At 38.1% G+C, this 23,236-nt stretch overlaps 1 protein-coding gene across 1 annotated transcript in view; it reads right to left on the bottom strand.

Annotated features, from left to right (window-relative positions):
* si:dkey-192l18.9 (F-box/LRR-repeat protein 7) overlaps positions 1-23,236 on the bottom strand; it is a 39,151-nt gene that overhangs the window by 6,176 nt on the left and 9,739 nt on the right. The window contains exon 2 of the mRNA XM_066683570.1: positions 22,614-22,703. Coding sequence (XP_066539667.1) covers positions 22,614-22,703 — 90 coding nt within the window. The remainder of the gene's footprint in view (positions 1-22,613; positions 22,704-23,236) is intronic.

Raw genomic sequence — 23,236 nt, 5'->3', positions numbered from 1 at the left:
ACTGGTAATACTGTTGGAATTACCAGAGAAACCCATGTGATTTTTTTAGTTGTTTAGTTTTGCAGCATAGTCTGTGTTTAATTTCATGCACTTAGCAGTTTCCAGAATTCGGCATCAGTTCCACCTTAAGGATTCTGAAACAGCAAAAGTAAATCAGCATTACCCATCTATGGAACAGGAAGAGCCTCATCTTTTTTTGTGATTTTAAATGTTTGGATGTCATTTCCATGCCATGAGCCAGGAAAGAGTGAGAGCCTAGCATGTCGCACTGAGACCCTTTGTTTGCTTGTTTTCAGGTTCACTGACACTTACTTATTAAGGTTCGTAAACACATTAGACAGGTCTCCAGCATGCAAAGAGACTTTTTTTTAACTGACTTTAACTGGTTACATCTGCTGATTGATCATTCTATGGGTATTATGATGGGGAGGTGGTCCGAGGGCTGGGTTGCAAACACTTACAAAAGCTAAGTGCTGATATAACAAAACCATGTACTGTATTGGAATTAACTATATTAAATCAAATTGTATTGTGTCATTGTCTCACAATGTGTGTGTGTGTGTGTGTGTGTGTGTGTGTGTGTGTGTGTGTGTCTGTAACATGTCAGCACTTTAGCGCATTATCTTGGACCTAGCATGTTAACTTGTGGCTAGTGTATTAAATGTTGCACTACAATGTTGAATACTCTAATCAATCCACAACTAAAACGTATTAGCAAAAGGAAGAATTCCTTTCATGTTGTATTTTAAAATATATCAAATTCAGACACGAATGCATCATGTCTAATCAAGTTCAGAGTCTTATGAATCACACTCTTTCTGCTTGAGCTTTGATCACTTCACACTGATGCATTCTAATGCCGTGTAAACATTTTCCTTTACAGTGCCTTTATTTCAATCAACATGTCATTTGTAATAGATTCAGCCTGGTTTACTATACAGCAAAAAGCCTTCAAATAATGATGATATCAACTCGCTGGACTATGCTTTCAGTGCAGATGGTGTGAAGTCAGCCCTTTTAATTATTTGATGTGCCTTGTTCTGTAAAGGCAAATTGCATGGGGCTCTTTCGTGCTGATCAAGTGTCACTTTTATTCTAAATGTACTTGTGCCACTTCCTCATCAGAGAAAATATCTTCAAAGGGTAGACATTACCCGAGAGGCTACAGTGGTTGGCATTCAGTGATTGGTCATTATAAACGCTGAAGCACTTGCTGTCTGCAGATGTTTAGATGATGGTGGAAAGGAAGCACTGAAGGAAGACAGCGTGAGATCACACGGCTGGATCTCATCAACACGGCTGGCGTGAGATGAGTACAATCGTCCTCTCTTTGCAGAGCCTTTTATTTGATTCTGAGTGGCTTTCAAACTGCCCCCACACCCATAGTGGTCTCAGATGCTATCACAGGCATGAAAGAGGCCCTACCATTCACAAAGCTTCAAACTGAGCCTTTATAAACATTAACAGATGAGAATTTAGTCATTTGTAACAAATTCAATGACCTGGAGTTAATGTTGTTCCTTAACCTCAGATAAAGGTTTTTATATCCACAGTTAATGAGAAGTCAAGGCCATTCATATGTGCTGTACTTCTAACTGTTAAGCCCTTCAGGAGACATCCTAAAGTAGATAGAGACCTCCTCATAATCCATTCATGTTATGGGTTTCACTTTAACTCACTGTGTTGTCAGACCTCCTACACAAAAAAATAAAAAATGAGCCCAATGAGTACCACAAAGGGGAAAAAAAGAAAAAAAATATCAGAAGTCTGTTTCATAGATGCAAAGATACTCCACAAGCTCACAATAAATGGCCCCATTTGTAACGTTCTGGGAGATGATCCTGGTGAGGAAACGAGGGTTTATGTGTAATGTGTGTTTTTGTACAGGAAATATCTTTATTAGTGCACCTGGCCTACTCAATTCCCACTGACAGTGTGGATCAGCCTGGAAGAATTAGTAAAGCATCTCTAACACCAAACCCAATGGCCCATCAAATTCCCCACACTCCTGCCATATTCTGATGATAGGATTGCATAAGGGAAACATTCATTCATCTGTATATTGTGTAACCTCTTCTGTAGATTAATTAGAGCCAAATTTCCATTCATTATCACCAAACAGTGTGCACACAGTACTCTGTATTTACAAAGAAGTCATTCATCATGAAGTTCAATTCACTCACTTTTAACTGATCTGTCTAGATGCAGTTGTAGAGGTTGGAATCATTGACGAAGAGGATACATTATCATGTATTACTTTATTCAAAATACAATTTTCATATTTTTGTGTTTTTATATATATTTTCCTATTTTGAATACTGAATATAGTGTGCCAACCCACCAGTTCACAAGTTCTGAGTAATTAATTTAATCAAATGTAACTTGTCAAGACCCTAGTAAATATTGCAGGATATGATAAATATTGTATATCTTTTATACAGTAAAGAATACAATAAGGTAATGTATCACAGTACTATAGTGAACTGATTTTTCCCCATGTTTAGTTGTCACTGAATTCATAACAACAGAATGACTACAGTAATTGCAGAACAGCAAAGTGTGCCTGTAAGGTAAAGGGTGCTGGAAAATGGATCATGAGTATAAAAACAAGGATGTCATTTTAATGTTATGACTGATAGATCATTACGTAAGTTGGAATTATTTGTTTGGTTGGTTTTTAAATAATACATAATTTTTTGTTTTTAATAAGAGCATGCAAAAATGTGTATATGAGCTAATCTATAAAAGTTGGGTTAAAATTGACTTCTGCACATTTACAAGGTAAAATTTGATCAATTGTATGTTACCCAGGTTCCATACATTTATCATGACATGCTGAAATCAAATGTGACTTAGCTCTACTTAACCTGCTTAAGTAAGTGACTTAACCTGTTTTTACTCCTGATTCCCAGAGGACCAGGCTGACTCCTGGCATGAATAATGAGTCTTTGCAAGTAAGAGCATAAATGATAATTTCAATACTTTTAATGACAAAACACAATTCTTTAGTGCTTCTGAGTATGGTGTATGTGTGTGTGTGGGGGGGGGGGGCGTGTTTGTGGGTATGCATGTGCATGCATATGTAGAATGTCATGTAAATTTCTATTCCAGACATGACCTGAGATCATGGTGACTGGTGTCCAGGTCATGATGACATATACAGATAAACTCCCCAGGGAGCAAAATGTCTGCACTAGGGCAGCAGACAGCAACATATAAACACAACCAGCTCTCACACACACTAACAAAGCAGTAAATCCCTCAAAACAGCTTGGCAAGAAGCATGAGACAAATTGAAACAAATTAGCTTTACTTCTTCCATGTGCTTTATACTTTTAAAAGCTTTTTCTTGTCTGTTGTGAACTTTAAAAGTCAACTATAATATATATATATATTTTTTTTGAAAATTGTTTATTGCACTGTTGTGGACTAAAGTCGGTGACTGCTGGGATCACCACATTAAAAACGACTTCTGTTCTCAAACCAGGCCTAATCTGTCTCTGAAAAAGAAAGGTCAATATAGTTTTAAATGAAAGAGCCAAAGTAATAGTGCGTAACTATATTAAAAAAATACCTTTTTAAAGTATCTCTGAAACAGGTAATCAAGAGCTGGTTTTAGTGCAATGACAATATATTCCAATGGAAATGTTTGTGTCATTCATAAGCTCACTCTACTTTATTTCTTTTGGACCTAAAATACAAAGAGATGACTTTGGCCAGTGGTACCAAACCTCTGATGCCTTCATATATCCAGACTATTATTCCAGTATCCTAATCATATGCCTGGGACACATACATTGTGTTATTCCAAATCTGTCCACCCATCCCAGTGTTTTCATAAAGTCTGAATAATTATAGTGTTCATAAATTGGATAATAATCTCTTTCTATAACACAATTGTTTGCTAGCTTACAACCATAAATCTCCATTCTGTAACAGCAAGGGTCAAACTGCTAATGCAATGCTGGTATTTTAGAAATGAATTTGAATGACTATTGTTCTACCGTTTAACTGCGCTCTCCTGAGTGGTGTGAACTTCATATACCACACACAGAAAAGGACCACCATGTGAAACTACTCCAGGATTCAATCAGATTCAGTATGAGACTGAAAGCCAGGGAAAAGCCAGAGGATTGAAAGTGGGGAGAAGAGAGGGTTTAGCCTGATCCTTGCTCTGTGCCCCAGCCCTTCAATGGCTAAACTCTGAGTCCTGGGTGGTCTGACCATAGTGTTGTTCCCAGTGGACATGTAGCGTGCAGCATATTCAGCACCTCTGCACACTGTGTACACAGCTGGGATTGGTCTATGGGGAAGGGTGCTAGTTTCCAGCATGCTGAGGCCATGTCTATCCTAAAATACAAGGTACACATCACCCATGGGAGCTCTGTAGTGAGCTACATGGCAATATGACCACATCTGTCACAAGGTTTCTTACATGCTACACATGTCATAGGAGTTCAAAATGGCCACAGCTTGTTAGAAGCCAAGTGTTTATCCTAACACATCATATATAAGGAGCACTGGCTTATGTCCAGCATATGCAGACATGAACAGTGTTAAGACAATGTAATGGGCTTCAGATAATTCTATGTGGAACATTAGTTAACCATCAGTGATCTATCTATCGTTACACTTATATAGTGCCTTTCTAGATACCCAAGGACGCTTTACAATCCACACTGCTCAGAACACACACTGGCGAGAAGCGGCAGCTAAACACGCACAGCGTACTCTCGAACAGGAACGACCGTCCACCTGGAGGACTGCATTGGGCACTAGGACCCAATCCATATCTGGGCACACACACATACACACTCATTCACTTACACAGCAGGACAGTTATTAGACAGAAGCCAATTCACCTACTGTGGGAGGAAACCGGAGACCCTGGAGGAAACCCATGCAGACACGGGGAGAACATGGAAACTCCACCCAGATGGGACTTGAACCCAAGATCCCAGCGCTGGGAGGCGAACGTGCTAACCACTAAGCCACCGTGCCGCCCAATGACATACTGACTAGAAGGAAGTACTGTAATAATGTTCATGCAGGAGGAAAAAAGTTTTTTAAACATTCATTCATTCATTATCTGTAATCGCTTATCCAATTCAGGGTCGCGGTGGGTCCAGAGCCTACCTGGAATCATTGGGCGCAAGGGAGGAATACACCCTGGAGGGGGCGCCAGTCCTTCACAGGGCAACACAGACACACACACACACATTCACTCACACACTCACACCTACGGACACTTACCAACGTGTGCTTTTTGGACTGTGGGAGGAAACCAGAGCACTCGAACAATCGAACCCACAACCGTCCGTTTTTTAAACAGTTGATCATAACTAACCATTGGCTAAAATATTCTGAATCAGCTGTACACATTTATGACGAGAGTATCCCAATAGCTAACCATAAATTCCACACTAAAATTGCTAATACAAACTAATGAAAGAAGTTCACAGCCAGCTGCATGGCTTATATACCATTTCCTATATATACCATTTAAAGACATTATTTAAAATCTCTAGCATAATATTAGTCTAGCTAATGATTCTCCTTATAAAATATTAGACCATATATTAGACCATATATTGCTGTTTTTATTATTGTGTGAGAATGTTACAAGCCATTCTAGCAATTTCAGGCTATGTTTACTAATGAATTAGATCATAATTTTCCACTCAAATATATAATCCCTCCATTTCTGCTGGTTTCAGCCTGATAAACATACTAAATATATAGATACAACATAAGTTTGGTTATGCCCTTTGAAGTGAGAGAGGGCTGAACAATTACGAAGGACAGGAGGAGGAGAGCTCCAGAAAAAAGCCAGAAAGTGGCTTTATTTCTTATAGGCCCACTTAAACCAAGTGCCAGTGTAGACTTACACTGCAATTATCCAAAGAAAACCACATAGATTATATTGTAACTATTACTTTTTAGGTTCTGCATTTGATCTTTAGTCATTAAAGGTGAATTATGACATTCTGTCAGTGGATATCACACTAGAGCACCAGAGCAAAAAAAAAAAAAACATGCTTCGTATGCATCAAGCAGATGAGCTCATTGAACTCAGCAACAAGAAATCATGCCAACTACAGCCAGTCAATAAAGAAAACAGATATAGGACATTATTTAGCCATCAAGTCACACACTGAAGAGAAGAAACAGGATTTCAGTGTCATGTTGGAAGCCTTCAGCAGCTCTTAGTGTGCTTCACATCTGCTTTGTTTGGTCCAAACCAAAACAGCAGGCATGAAAGGTGCCTTAGACCAAGGCCCAGAGCAAAGGACCAATATTTGGTCTGACCAAACGAGCTGGTCTCAGCCCTGATCATACCTAACCATGATTTGGTTTGTGTGCAGTTTGAAAACACATTTCAGACCAGTTACATGAAATTGAGCCAGCATAATTGACTGTGATGAACAAGATCAGACAATTAACTTACTGCCTTCACTCAAAAAGGAAAAACACATAAAAACCTTTATTTTAAGTGCAAATGCATTACCATAAACATACTATGTTGCCTTAAGTGAAAACAGTGCCTCATCTGTGATCAGTGAACATAATTTAATATAAAACCCTCCAGTGGATCTATAGTTGTTTGCTTCTGTTATTATATAAATGTCAGATATTGCACCTTTGAGCAATATGACAGTTTATTCTTATTTTGGTTAAAATATGATCATATGCTTTTCTGTGTATATGGTAGGTCTCCAGAATTAACCTAATGCACTGACCACCTGCATTAAATTTCTGATAATCTAAGAAAACCAAAATATTATTTGACAGATTTCATAACATGGAAATTCAAGTAGCATTATGTTCCGTTTTTCCTTATCACCCATTTCTCCTACTAACTGCTCCATCGGTTCCTAATCAACAGAATGTGAACTTGAGACCCACCCATCCAAACTTCAGTGGCCAAGAAGCAGCTTCCAAACGCTCTTTGCGTAATTAGTCTACATGTGTCCTTGATCAGGAGAATGTTACATAGACATCAAATCAGTGTGGAGATAATTAGCTTACATTTCCCCTTGACTGGCCCTCCATCTAGTCTCACAGCAGGCAGGAACCGCTAAATGAAGACCGGCAATTGGTTCGTTTTATTTAACTCTGCATTGAGAGAAAGCACCTGTTTTTTGTTTGTTTGGTTGTTTGTTTGTTTGTTTGTTTTTGTGTAGTCCTACATAGCTTGGGTAGACAAAGAGAGGTCAAAAGGTCATTTTCAACATTGATCAGAAAAATCAGGTGAAGTCTCTTTTACATTTGGTGTCAGGACCTGCAACTACAGTTTAACACAACCTGAGCACTGAAGGCTTTTCCAAAGTCACACCAGCCTCATTCCATGTACAAATGGAACTGTGTCTCTTAGGTTTTGCAGCTCTCTGAGAATTAGATTTGTATCTCAATCCCATGTTGAATATCTATTTAGTCCCAATAGGAATACAGATCATACACTAAACTTCAACTAAATCAAATGTTTACACAACAGACACAACAAAAAGGAGGAGCCAAAACAACACAGACAAAACATTATTTGGGGGAAAAAATGCATACATTCCTTTGAAAATTTATCAGAATCCAGACATGCTGCATTACCAATTCTAATAGGAACAAAGCAGAATTCTTGCTGAATGATTCTAGATATTTAGATGTTTTTGTATCTGGTAGGTTGTTCCACTGCTCCTAATCAGCCTGTCTTCCAAAAGTCTGACCTTGAGATGAACCACCAATGGCTGCATATGGTGGAGGAATCCACTGGTTTGAGATATCAGAGAGAAACAGGTTAAACATCTGGTCTTTGACTTGGATGGAGCACAATAAAGAGGGGAAAATACATGTGAAAGAAAACCTTATGCATTTCAAGTGGGTAACCACAGCAAGGCATTTTGGCTGCCACTATTTGCCAGTGATGGACAAACCAGCAGTGATCAGCATTCGGCTTATGAACAGAGGTCCCTGTGGAGTGATCATTAGCTAAAGGCAAGCATATTTCAGTGATTTGAGATGTAGCTTATAAAGCTGAGGATAATGAATCGCACTCCATTAATGTGTCACTGAATACGACATCAAGTGGACAATGGTGGGAAAGTGTTTTGCCCTGACATATGTGTGAGTGTAACACATTTTCAAGGAAAAGAGGGAAAAAGTGTATTTTGGGGGAAAAAATGATAAACATACATAAATGTACATGACAAATATATACTGTGTATATGCCTTGAACGTCTATTTAACCAACAATGTTTGTCATTCAGTAAAGTCTTGGCTTTGACTCTGTGTTTTACCACACACAACAGTAAATAAAGAAGGGGTGGAATAAGGCAACATAATGGTTACAGAATAACTGTTATGCTTAATTACGAAAAAAGACTCTGAAAATGTGAAAAAAAGGAGGACAGTTTAGAAGGTTGTGTTGTGACTGAGCCAGTGGAATAAAACAAGTGAAATAGCTCAGCAGGGATATGCAGTGCGATGATAAGATGGACTACTCCAACCAAGAACATTGAAAGTGCAACAAACTCTACTCATGCCAAAGATCTAAGGCTTCATTGCTTGGCTTTGATAGTCAAAACCATACTCTGTGTGCCAGCAATCTTATGACTGGTTCCTTTCCATCAAGGCTTCTTCCAAGTGTACGGCCCTGCCAAACAGACTCTTAATCCAAAATTTATGCCACTTGTTGCTAAACTCTCAATGGCAGAAATCATGCTGAATGTCCATTCACTATAGGTACACATTCAGAAATATAAATTAGCCGAGCATGTGTATTTTAGCTAAAAAAAATCAAGACAACTATAGACAGGACGTTGATTTATTGGACGATTGTTACTTTTACACAGGATGGAAATAGCATAGGTAAACATACTTCTTCAAGCCCTTCATATAGCACAATGGGTATGATGGGGGCCATCCCCCATAACAAGTCAACAGCAACTGAATAAATGGAAGCTCAGACAGGTACATGGCACAGACAGTGGTTTGTCTACAGCTTAGTTTTGGCTACAGGATGTTCATTGCATAAGAAGTGCCCTAGTGCAGCACAATGGAGCATGAACACACACACTCACTGAAACAAAAAGGTGTGAGCACCACGACCACACTAAAAATGTGCAGAACCCTGTCTGGAGAGTCCACCAAGAAAAACAACAACAGAATCCTCTACGTCTGCTTCAAGGACACATGATATCTCATTCAACCCTCTCCAAACAGCTCAAATATTTAGTCCTCTCAGCAGTATTGTGAATATCCAAGAGAGTAAAGTGTTTGACCACTGATAGAAAGTAAGTGTGTTCTGGGGGTGATGTGGATTAAATAACACTATTTACTGTCATTCATCCCAATTTAAAACTAGTATTTATCAAACGGCGGGTTGCACGGTGGCGCAGCAGGTAGTCTTGCAGTCACACAACTCCAGGGACCTGGAGGTTGTGGGTTCGAGTCCCGCTCCGGGTGACTACCTGTGAGAAGTTGGGGTGTTCTCCCTGTATTTGTGTAGGTTTCCTCCGGGTGCACCGGTTTCCTCCCACTGTACAAAAACAGTAGGTGGATGGATTGGTGACTCAAAAATGTACATATATTTGAGTGTGTGAGTGAATGTGTGAGTGTGTGCAAAGGACTGGCACCCCCTCCAGGGTGTGTTCCCACCTTGCACCCAGTGATTCGGGTAGGTCCGGACCCAAGTGATCTTGAACTGGATAAGTGATTACAGACAATGAATGAATGAATATATCAAACACTGAACAAAATGCCAAAAAATAAATAAATAAATAAAATGAAATAATATGCAAATGATTTAAAACCTACATTTAATTGTAAACTGTAAAATGACAACATTTAGAAATGTTAGAAAATTTAGAAAAAATAATTTGTAATTAATGGCAGCAACATGTTACACAAATGGTGGTACATGTTTACTACTGTGTTGAATCACCCCTTCTGTTAATACTGTAAATGTTGGGGAACTGAGAAGACCAGTTGTTCGAGTTTTGAAAGTGAAATATTTTCCTATTCTTTAATATTCAAATTCTGCTGCCAAAAACTTTAAATCTTTGTGATAGTATTTTTCAATTTTGTAATGCATCAAATGTTTTCAACAGGTCTAGTTTAACACCTCTCTTTTACTAGGGGTCACTGCTGTTGTAATCAATGCAGAATGTGGATTGGCTTTTTTTCTAAAATAAGCAATGCCTTCCCTGAAAAACATTGTTTTGCATTACATTTAAAAAGGACAAGTAAATAAAAATTTTCAGTTTCACCATTTCAAATGTGGTCTTTGTATTGTTTGTAATTAGGTATGTTTTGCATATTATCGCTTTCGCTTTAAATTTTACATTTTGCACAGCATCCTTATTAAACCTATAGAAACACACCATGGCCTTGGTGCCAGTCCTTCACAAGGCATCACACACCTATGGACACCTGTACAGCCAGTCTACATACCAACACGTATTTTTGGACTGTGGGAAAAGCCCAGAGGAAATTCCACACAGGTATGGGGAGAACACCTTACTGAAAGTCACATGAGGCAGGGTTTGAAACCACATCCCCAGTGATGGTGACACTAATTGTTCTGCCACTGTGGCACCATTGATTAGTCCATATTTATACATTTAAATACATGTTTCTGTTAAAAAAGTGTTTATTTCCACTGCCAAGACTGGATGAGCAAGCAGAGCTACTAAAAAATGAAAATGGCTGATATATGTTTTTTAAGGGCTCTGCTATAAACATTAACCACTCTAAATCATTCTATTAGAGGGTGATTTAAAATGGTGGTACATGTTTAACATTTTGAGGTGTAGCAACTCTGATAATACCTGTATGGACACAGAATCAAAACTGTGATATATATTACTCTAAAAATTTCAATAGTTCACAAATAGGTAAAAATTATTCTTTAAAAAAACAGCAAAATTTAATCACTGTTAGTGATTATGCATGTAAAAATCATGCTCATGTTGGGTCCACATTTATTCAGTGGATTTTCTGTTTGTGAGCCATTTTTAAAAATTTTTGTTGGTTTTGTTGGTGCATTTTAAGTATCTTTTTAAAGCTATGTGAACCTCCATATAATGTAAACATTCTTGAAAGAATTACCAAACGGCTACAGAACCCTTATATCTAAGGACAGTTCTTTAAATGTTCAACACTTATAGATTTATATGGAACTACATGTGGTTTTTCTATAGCATCACTCAAATAACCTTTTGTGGCATCATTTACATCAGATTCCCACCTCAAAATCTTTCACTTAAATTTTGTTAAAGGAAACATGATGCTTTATCAGGGCTTGGTACTGAAAGAAGACCTCAAATGAAGTTATATTGTGATCATGGCCTTGTATTACCAATGACAGACACTTTGTGGTGTCTGCTATAAATTTACACATATGTGTAGCAAGCTCACAAAAACACACACATCTCACACACACTGATCATGACGCTCCCTGCACTTGGTTATGACGAGAGGCAAACTGTGGTTAAACCTGTAATGTGGTCTCTGCTAGTGTAGAAACACATCTGGGCGGCTGAGGGTAAAAGTGAGGGGGAGCCTCGTATTTCTTAAGCTGGAGATCTAAGACGGTTGAGGTTTGGATATGTAGCTTTATGTCATGCAGATACCATTTTTAAGCTTTCCTCCAACCAAAAAGTTATGTTAAAACATTCTGTGATCTGCTGTCTCTGAACAGTAAATTTAAAACACAGGGATTTCTCCAGAAGTTGGCAAATCTTAAATTGCTCCCCTCAGAGGATCAACTGAAGGAGAATGAGTTTCAGTGGGAAGCTGCTCCTGATTTGGTTCAGGCACAGGGTGACGGCTGCCTTGTAAGCTGACATTTCCAGTGTTTCCTTTGATGGTTCTGCTTTTAATCAGCCTGTGGAGGTCACAACAATAGGGTGTCCTCTCAGAGGAGTGCCCAAACACATCTCAGACCAGCTCCACTGTGTCCAACCTGAGTGAAAGAAACATACTGAGCCCATACTGATGTCATACAGACAGATCGAACCCATTTGGTCCAGGTGCACGGGGAGCCAATACTCACTTTCCTGCTGGCTTCTCATATTCCTGCTCAAAATGAAGTCTTTCTTGATCCCTGTCCAATAAGCTTATACTATTGAGATGTTGAAAAAAGATGGCAGAACACCAAACTGTCTGGAAAAATGTCCTATGGTGCCCTGTTTATTAAAACTGGTAGGTGTTACTTCTAACCGACTAGTGATGAAGAGGTGTGGATTTCAACTGGGTAACATATCACTGCAGCACGCACACATACTGCCACAAAGTAAGTTTCAAAAAAACTTGTTTTACTAACAATAAAATTTACTGAATCTGTGTCTACTACCAGATGTCAGCAACCACTGTATGGTTCAAATTATGAATCAGACTGTATCACAATTAGAGTCTTGTAAATAAGGGATAAATGTCTTTTAAAAACTGCTCAGTACACACAGGATGACATATTTACAGTGGGATCTTTTCAAACATGGAATTACCTACACAATTATGGTTCTAGAAGGGTTCTTTTGTAAAGAAAATGGTTTTGAACACTTGAAGAATGATTAATTGGTTCTTTGCATCATGAAGGGGTTCTTCAGACTGATGGGGAATGTGGAATAGATGGTTCTATATAACACCATTTAGAAAAGGATTCTATATGGTACTAAAAGCAGTTACAACTTAACATTTTTTTTTCTAAATGGTGCTATATAGAACCATCCATAGCATACTCTCCATCAATCTGAAGAACCTTTCATATACTATTTAATCATTTAACTGCCTGACAATGCTACAGGAAACAGTGTTCCCATCTATTCTGTCCAAAGATGGCACTGAACATTAAGGGTCTGGTCAATCCTATAACAAGCCTGTAATGAGTCTGTAATTAACAATAAAAGTGTTGATTTTCTGGGTTGATAACTTTGAACAATAAGAGAAATTAGAAATCTATTTGCAGCAATTGATTTCTGACAATTCTGGTCTTATTTGATATGCTACATGACCACCATCCCATTGGAAAAACTTCACCCTCACCCATTACTTGTTGGGGTATTCACAAATGTCATTTTCCCTTTTGTTTTTGAAACCATGTAGAACCATTTTCTTTATAAACCCTTGCAGAACAATTTTAAGTGTATAGGAATCATCAGGGTGCACTAAAATCCCAATATATTTAATGAATTCCATTCATGCCATGTACTTCCATAAAGAAATGCCACAGTGCAGTGTGCCATGTCAGAGTCTCTAGAACACCAACTATTTACATTTCACAAAAAATCTTGTAACAAGATCTTTAACTTTGCAACTATATTGAGTCAAATAAAGAAACCTCAGTGAAGTCTTAGTCTTTATTAAAAACTAACAGAAGTTAGGCTTTGTGTCTTACACTTTTCATTAATGTGAGTTAAACCCTTCTCACTGTTTGTGTTTAATCTACTGCTGGCTTTTTTCAAGTTTCAACACTCCAACTTACTTCTAATGGGAAGGCGGAGGAGAGAGAGAGATAGTCGTGTGAAAGATAAGGGGGACTTGTAAAGGAAAGAGGAGTTGGGGTTATTAGAGGATGAGAAGAATGTTTCTTAGATGCCATTTTGGAGACTGTATATTACATTGTACATAATTATCTTAACTTTACTCTAACAAAGGGCTATCCTTGACTTCCTGCAAAATATTCCAATCAAATTGACGATTGATTGCATATTATTAATTTGTCAGCATCACAAAAAATGCAGACTAGTCCAGCTGTTTCCCCTCATACATTCTTATCATCGTTTCACCCTGCAGTATGCAGAAAAACAGGCGGACTATAGTCTGTAATTGTAGAACTACAAAGTGCTCCTGTATGGTCAGTGGAGCTGATAAAATGGACAATGCGTGTAGATACAAGGTAGGTGTTCCTAATCCAGTGATAGTTCAGTGTATATAAGTAAAGGATGGTCTCTGACTTTTTCACGCTACTGTAGGTACATACGAATCAACTAAATTCAACAAAGTCCAGTTTCCCATGTCAACTTTAACAAATCCAAACTCATTTCCTAAATGTGCTGTGAAAATGAAAGTGGGTCAGGAAATAGTACAGCAGCAACACCTGTCAGCTGTTTCCCTGCATCAGCATCAGGTATAACTATTCCCCACTGCTCAACACCTCTCTGTGCAGAGTTCACTACAACATCCAAAGCCATTCATGTGTTGGTTTGCCAATAGAAACAGCCTACTGTTGCTTCTTTTTTTATTATTACAGTTATAGATGTCTCCTGACCTCCTGAGCAGTGGAGGTTAAAAAAGACTGCCACAGAGATGTATTTGCTTGTTCTGTGCCAAAACCACTTCAGATCCACACAGCACACTCACTGGCATCACTTCTGTAAAGATACAAAGGTCAAACGTTTGTCTCATGTGGTTTAATCTAAAAACTAGAAAAAATATTTAGAGTACCCTCCCATTTATCTTCAAGAAATATTTATTTTATCTGAAACTCTCTGGCAATTTGCTCGATTATAATCAGGAAATGTTGATTTATCAGGACGGCTTGGGCTCGCTTGTCTAATCTGCTGTTATTTAGAGCTCTCCACTAGTAATTTGTGCTGTCAGTTGGCCCAACTTAAAACTGCCATTAATTTCATAGCTGGTCTCAGAGGCACCGTATAACAAATATCCACTCAATCCTTCATTTCCTGGCAAAGAGAAGATCAACACTGACACTCTGCATACTGTATATGTTTTGTGTGAGAAAATAAATGGATGAAAACATGGGAAGCATGGATATTTGGACTGTTTACAAGCAGCAAATGCTGTGCTGGAGACGTATGGTAGAATCCTGAGTGTGTTTAGACTATTTCAACACGCTCACCTCTACTGACCTCATGGTACACAGCCGGAAAAAAGAAGAGCAAAGAGCAGAGCTTCTTATTTACTGAGAGGCAGTATACTGGAACAAGCTTAATGACTCCAGGTGGGAATAAGGCTTTCCCAAGAAAAGGAAATTAAATGCTTAGGATGGAGGAGAGCACTAAGGCCAATCTCAGTGTAAAGTGGATACAGTGCATCTTTTTTTAAAAAACTGCTGTGTCTTAAGATTATTATAATGATAAACATACCAGTGCTGACATTTTCCAACAAATAAAGTAACAGCATTTTCAATATCAATCACAGAGTCATTGAAACATTTATACCTATATATATATATATATATATATATATATATATATTTCATTTTACATTTTAAAACAACTATCAAGCAATTAAAACTGCATATGGAATGTGCCTCTGCCAAAAAGCTATTTACCCCCCACCGTCACTTGTCACAAAAACGCGAAACTGGCTTAAATGCTTTAACAAAAACTAAAATTTAATTTCTAATTACCCTCTGTGTCTTACAATGACATTAGAGAGGCTCCTGGTGATATAGCATATATTAAGCAAATCTCCATTTTAACACAGTGTCAAATTTTGTATTTTGTATAAACCAATCACCAAAATCATTTAAAAAGATATTTACTATACAAGTCATTTTCAAAAGTCACAACCTCTAAAGGACCACCACACAGCAGGTATTATTTAGGTGGCAGGTCACTGTATGCTCCAGGGCTGGACTGGGACAGTTGATCCGGCAGGGAATCATGATATTACTCAGACCACACACATACTCACAGCTACTGTATCTGCATGAATGTGGCTAGTGTGGGTTTTTATGTGCATAGTAAAGTAAACAATATAATATTTTTTTGTTATAATAATTACCCACTTTTTAATTACCAGCTCATTCATAAATTGATTAGAAATATATATTTACCGGCACAGTGGTGCAACAGGTAGTGTCGCTGTCACACAGCTCCAGGGATTGTCTTTCTTCTGTCTTTTTAAGCTGCGCTAAACACAAACTCACCAGCTTTATTGACTGTGTGAGAGTGGATCATTTTATGTATATATTTTTACATGCTGCGTCATTGCAGACAGACACTGTGTGTTTTCCATTCACCAAGATTTAGCAAATTCTAAAAAAGTGCATAAAAACTTGAATGAAAAATGCCAAAATTTGATAAACACTATATTTTCAACCATTGGACGAGGTGGAAAAGAACATCGAAATGACGAAATGGGAAACAGTGAAGGAAATAAAGAGGGAGTGGAGTGTTCTGAATTATGTCTCAGCTGGTTGTGCACAGAGGGCGCCTGATTGAGCTGCTGTCTACAGACTTTTAAAAGACTGTCCTTCCCTTTACAATTTAGAACCACTCTGTTTTCATACCAGCACCATCTGAGCTTCATATTTTATAGCATATGTACAGCACTGGTCAGAGACCACACAACATTAATTTACTTTCCTGTCAAAACATTAAGAACAAGTTTTACGACAGAAACTAGTCCCAACAAATAAATATTAAATCAAATTTTGATATAGTTTGTTTTTGATATAGACTTCTGTAAAAACTATTCTGATCAAAGCAAAACCTCACTCAAATCACTTCATCTCCCTCGTTTCGATGCTGCTCCTGATCACGGAGCCGCCATCTGATGTTTATTCACAAAAGTGAAGTGGATGGAAACATGATTCATTTAACTTTTTTTTTCTGATGATATTTCTTTATTGAAAATCATATTTGCAAAATTTTAGGATGGAAAGCCTTGTGTTTTCACAAGTGGTACTGTGCTGTTGAACTTATCATAAGCGTCCAGACCAGATGACAGGCCAGACCACGGAGAAATATCCCGATTCTTCCGATGGCCAGTCCAGGCCCAGTCTGCTCTGTGGTGACACTGACATTGAGCAATGTCCTGTGACCAACGTCCTGTGACCATTAATGAATTATTAAAGGGTGACTAATACAAACCTTGTAGTACCAGATGAGCTACTATTCATGACTTTGCATCTAAAATATGGACCAACAAAGCAGGTGCGTCTAAAATTGTAGAGAGGGACTTGGTACAGTTTATTAAAGCAATTTTTGATCCATCTGTACCATCAGAACACACACTAACACATCACAACCATGTCAGTGTCACTGCAGCACTAAGAATGATCTACCAACCAAATTATATCTTTGTGGCGTGGTCTAAAACTATGCAGAACAACAGATGGATTACAGTCTGTAATTGCAGAAATGCAAAGGGAAACTGTATTTTGAGTAGAGCTCATAAAATGGAATGGAGTGTAGAACCATTTTAATAACATTTTTAATGTTATGGCAGATCCATGCATTTAGGTTTTTATATAAACACACTTTATTCCATTTGTTTACTCAACTCTATTTTGTGACATTTTTGTTTATTCAGATTTTTCCTCAATTTTGTCATTGCTATTTTCACCCAGTAGCTAAGCACTGAGGACAAGCATGAGACACTACCACTACCACTGCTTCACTGCAGAGTTTAACATGCTTCATGGAGAATGCTCAGTGTGCCAATCTATAATTATAAATAATGCTATGTAGCTAACAAATGTCTGCACTGGCTAGAACTTTGTCTGTGATGAGAGTAGGATTAAAGATCCTATTCACTCAGAAAGAGTGAAGCCAACTGTGCTCTCTTGGACTCTTGGCCTTGGATAAGTGAGGCATCACCAGGGATCAAACTGTAGATCTCCCATTGATAGGGCCAAGTCTTAGACCACTACACCACTCAGGAGCACATTTGTTGATTTTATAAATGTATTTCCTGAGAGAAAAAAAAAATCTGTATTAGCTCCCAGTGCTCCTCTGGGACAAAGCAACTTGCCCATTTCTAAAAACCTGTTCTCAAGTCTGTCTCTGCACTCAAGTTGTCAGTGCAGCAAACAGAGTGGATTAATTTCAGCTTAATTTTCTGGGCTGGGAAGGAAAGCTATGGATGCGGTCAAATGTAACACAACGCTCTATTCTGACCACATCCCTGGGCTATGATGTATTCATGCTTGAAACAGTTTAACATCTATAAACCAGACATCTTTTGAGGCATGTGATTTTTTCTTTTTACTGTAGTATATATTTCAGTGAAATCGGTTCATCATGTTCAGTAATGCAGCGTTGTCCCACATCAAAATGTGGACTCCTTTATTTAACTGTTTATACATGAATGACTCAATGGAACAATATACATTCATATGTGCAAGTTTGAACACTGATCACAATATGTTTTGCTGATTTTCTTAACACATCCTCTATGGGGAGGGAAGAATCTATTGATTAACATAGAGGACAAAAATATTTTCATTTACTATTTTACAGGCTATATTTCATGCTTTGTTTATTACTTTTCAATATGATACATTTTGCAAATTAACTGCATAATTAATATACATAAATGATAGTGAGGATATGTGTTGTCTGCAGTGTGCACTTCTTTTCATGTTAAAAATTACACATTAGTTATTTTAAAGTGCTGCTCAAATGTTGCATAAAGTGCCAATACTAAAGGCCAGTAACCTGATAATGAACATCATCATTCAATTTCGTCAAATTTCCCAAAATATGTACTTTCAACCAAAGAACAGGTCGTCTGAGAAGGTCACACTGAAATAAAATTATGTTTAAGTGTTCATTTAATTTTGAGATTATCAGCGGCAATCAAATGGTTGGGTCTCAATTTACAATGTGAAATAGGTCTGTCTGGACTTGAAGAAAAGAATTTCCTCTCAAGTTGCCTTTTCAACAGCTGTCAGTTTGTTCACTTGACAACCCATCAAATACAGAGAAGAAAACCACCTTATGGTGCTATGAACAGGGGTAAAACTGACCCTAGACCCTAAGTAGTGTGATAATGATTAGAAGACCATCCATATACGATCTGTGGTAAAACACACAAGACCATGCCCCACAGCCACAGGCATGCCAAAGAAAACCATCTAGGGACAGACATTCAACAGCTAGGTCTCAGCTTATATTGTTTATATTGAACTGAGTCCTAAGCGAGGAATGTGCAGCATAGAATTTGGAAGTGGTTCAGCCGCTCAGGACAAGCACTACATGAGGTTCTGACTCATAAAGAACAAGCTAGATGTGGAAGTGAAAAAACTGCTGAATTAGTTTATTTAAAAAAAAAAAAAAAAGTAAAAAAAATAGGAAGGAAGGATAAGCATGAAATGCTATATTTCTCTTGAAAGACAGATCTGGGATGGACTAACTCTCTGTACCGAATAGCACATCTGTTTTGGTAAAAGTGCCTTCCCGTTCTCAGGGTTTTCTCATCAAGAGGTCTGCAATCATTATTCAGTGTCAAGAAGGCAGAGAGTCAAAGAAGTTCATGGCTTTTCATGCTATTCTTCAAATAAGCTCTAAAGTCTCCTCTGAGGTTAGGATGGGCTGAGTTGGTCCGCCTCTTGTTCCGTTCACCAGCTGGACAAAGAGATGCCACAGAGTCCAGACTGAAGCTGCAGGTGTTCAAAATTAGTGCCCACAAAGACAAACCACAAAATTGCAGTTTTCCATCCAGGAATCTCTGAATAATTTAACATGCGCTACAGTTCAAGAGACACTTTTGGCTGCGCTACTCATCTAAACCAGCATCTTTCATTTAGTACAATTACTGGTCTCCTACATTTACTATAAGCTGTGGCAGGCTACAGAAAGCAAGAGCCAGGAAACCTGATTTGTGTATGTATAGTTGTATCCAAAGGTTTGGACACCGTAGGTCTAATTACAAGTTGGTTTAGTTTCATTAAAAAAGGTAATACACTGAACAAACCATTTCTATTTATTTGCTGAGCTTAAAATCACATTATACACAAACAGGACTGGTGTATTTAAAAGTGTGCAGATGGCAGAATACCACAAAACTTGTTTGGAAAATGCTGCTAAACCAAGGCTCAAGTTTTTGTGCATGCTCAAAGCAAAGTGATACTTGGTCATAGGCATCTTGTCTATTGGGTATTCATCCCACACAAGCAGATTTAATCTTTCTCTTAAAATGTAATTAGAGTGCATAATTTGCATAGAACAGACTAATCCAATAATAAGCTAATTTAATTGTAAGCAAAGTCAATTAGACTGCTCTGATGTTGAACTTACTTCCTAGACGACCATACAAATACATGCATTTTATGTACCATATAAACAATTAGTAGATGTATAAATCTTCTGACTTTTTAGATTTAGCATATCACCATTAATAACATTACATATAAAAGTCTGAAGATGCAAATATTTTTTTTCGAATTATTTTGCTTCATAACATGATGCAGCATGATGACAGTTCCTCATTATCCCCACTGTAAACTATTTCAAAGTTTTAATTTGATCTATAATGGCACATTTAAAAACTGTCATTTTCTGTAACTGCTTATCCAGTTCAGGGTCACAGTGGGTCAGCCTACCCGATATCATTGGGTGCAAGGCAGGAATACACCCTGGAGAGAGCAGCGATTCTTCACAGTGTGATAAACAAACACACACACACACACACACATTCACGCCTATGGACACTTTTGAGGCGCCAATCCACCTAGCAACGTGTGTTTTTGACCATGAGAGGAAACCCACATGGACACAGGGAGAACACACCAAACTCACAGACAGTCACCTGGAAAGAGACTTGAACCCACAACCTCCAGGTCACTGCAGTGTCGCTGTGAGACTGCAACACTACCTGCTGCACCTGCATGCAGCCAAACATACCATTATATAATTTAATTAAGCACATAATATGGAAATCAGCTGAAGTCAATTTTAAATCAACAAAACAGGCCTTTTGAAAATGGGTTGGAAACAGCTTTATTTGTAACTATGAGGGTCATTGTTGTCTCCCAACTAGGGCTTAATGTAGGCCTTAATGTAGACACATGATGGACAGCATTACGTTACAGCACTGACTGGGAATACACGGCATTTTACACTAATTATCACACATGCCTACACACATATACACAAGGTAGTGGAGAAGAAGATATGGCAGCACAATACAGAGCTAGACCCAGCCTTACTGGCAGTCAGCCTTGGAAAAGTCAGTGCCATAGAATAATGAAAACAATGCCCCGGCTGGAAGGCTGTTTTCCACAAAGCAGAGCTTGTGCCCAACCACACATTGCCCTTATAACTGTACCATTACAGCCAGACCAAAACACAAGCTCCTGCCACTATCAACAAGATGGCTTTCATACAGACCCTGATGCTGGGTAAAAGGTGAAAAAGTAACAGAGAAATTCTTTAGAAAATCTTTCCATAAGTGCGGTTAGAGGCAAAACAGGAAGTGTCTCTGCAGCTGAAGAGTTATATGTGCTGTCTGCCAGAAAAAAAGGCAGCAGATGCAGACACCCGAGGGGATGCTCAAAAGCAGAGCAGACCAAATGATGCTCTAATAGCTTTCCTACTATCCAGCATGCTCACAGTCCATGTCCCGTGTGTGATTAAAACTCCTAAAAATCTCAAGTGCAATAGAGCCACACAGCGAAATTTAGCTGTATCGCAGTACAGTGCATGAGCATACAATTACACTCTTAATGGTTTATCAAAGGTTCTATCAAAGGAAATGGTTCTATATAGAACCCTGAACAAGCAAAGAACCTTTTGCATGATTAAAGTTTGGTTTCATCATTAAGGGTTTTTTTCAGATTGATGGAGAATATGCTATAAACAGTTCTATACAGCACCTTTTAGAAAAGGGTTCTATATGGCACCAAAAAGGTTCTGCTATGGTTACGAGGTCAAGCTTGTAACAGCAGTAGAACCATCATTTTTAAGTATATCCACCTGTCACCTCTGTAAACTTAACCAAATATTTTTCAGATAATTAGGACACTGTTGGCAGTAAAATGCTACAAATATGTTGATAGTCACAAGCAATGAGAGGTGACATGTGAGGGATGATAAACCCCTTGCTATCAAATTTTATTTTGTAGCTTTGAAGGGTACTTGATATTTCCATTTATTTATTTTCTATTCCAGTTATTGAACAAATACAATGCATAGTTTTATAGAAGGTTCTCCTACAGACTAAGCAGAAGTTCCACAGTAGACTACTGTGAAGGGCTAATATATTTTGAAAACAAATCATAGAGCATCTTCTTATAACTGCCTGGTGTAGAGGACAGAATCTGAACAGCTTGCTGAAATGAATGCCTGATTTTCCTTTCCCTTTCCCCTTTTGTTGGCTCACAATGTGCTTAAAATGAAACATAACACCATGTTTATTGCCCTTAGGCCAGCTGTCACTAGACAGTGAATATTCCAGCGAACAAATGAGATACACTAGCTGTTTAGATGACTGTTTGAAAACTATTCATTTCATTGTAAAAACTATTCAGATTTTACAATAATAATTAAATTGAATTTTTTTTATAGTCTGACATGCGTTGTAACTTTAAGGACTCTTTCAGCAAGCAAAACAAGTTTATGGCACTCCAGTATGTCCAGAATCTTTACCATTAGAGAACTTAACAAGAGCCCATAATGACTCTTTTGGAGAGAGCATATTGCAGATATAAAGTGTTATATGACTTTTTCAAAACAATTCAGAAGAACAGCCCACGGTTGCTTAAGTCTTATGGGAGAGGCAAGTTTGTTTTTGATTTCAGGTTATCCTAGGAACACAAGTGCATCCAAAAATAGTCAGCATTTCATAAGAGAGTGAGAGAGAGAGAGAGAGAGAGAGAGAGAGACAGAGAGAGAGAGAGCTGAGCCACTAATGAGGACCAGATGCCTCACCTTCACTGGTAGCCACATTCCTGGGAGCCTTGGTGGGCGTGTGGTCAGTGCCGGAGCTCACGTCGGAGGAAATACTGGAGCCTCCTTTACCTGTGTGACACAGAAGAGAATGGACTGTCATTTCATACAGTTATTCATTTAGTAATAAAAACCACTGAGATCAGCATACTGGAATAATAATTAACTACAATTAATAATTATTAAACCATTTTTATATTACAATTTCCAAAAGTGTGAAAGCCGTAGAGGATGTACACTTATTTTTTATTCATTTATTCATGTTCTTGAAACAGCTTCACCCTGATGAGGGTTGCAGTGGGTCTGAAGCTTACCCAGAATCATTGGGCACTAAGCCAAAAACTCAGAACTGTTTTTTTTTGCCAAATATGTTGCACATGCAAGGAGTTTGTCTTGTGTGTGTACACATTTATGGCATGTAACATATAAATTAAACAGACAAGACTAACACATTATAGTTGTGCAAATAAACATTATGTTACGTAGGAGTTGCTATGATAGTGTAAGGAAACTGTAGGTTCATACAGTTTGAAGTTTAAAGAAGCACACTTTGGGTTGCAAGTCCATCATAGGGCACCACACACCCACACCCACCTGTGGACAAT

The sequence above is a fragment of the Hoplias malabaricus genome, chromosome 10 (genome assembly GCF_029633855.1).
Source record: "Hoplias malabaricus isolate fHopMal1 chromosome 10, fHopMal1.hap1, whole genome shotgun sequence".
In the NCBI taxonomy this organism is placed as follows: Eukaryota; Metazoa; Chordata; class Actinopteri; order Characiformes; family Erythrinidae; genus Hoplias; species Hoplias malabaricus.
The sequence above is the reverse complement of the archived record's forward strand: the minus strand, read 5'-3'. Positions and strand labels throughout refer to the sequence as shown.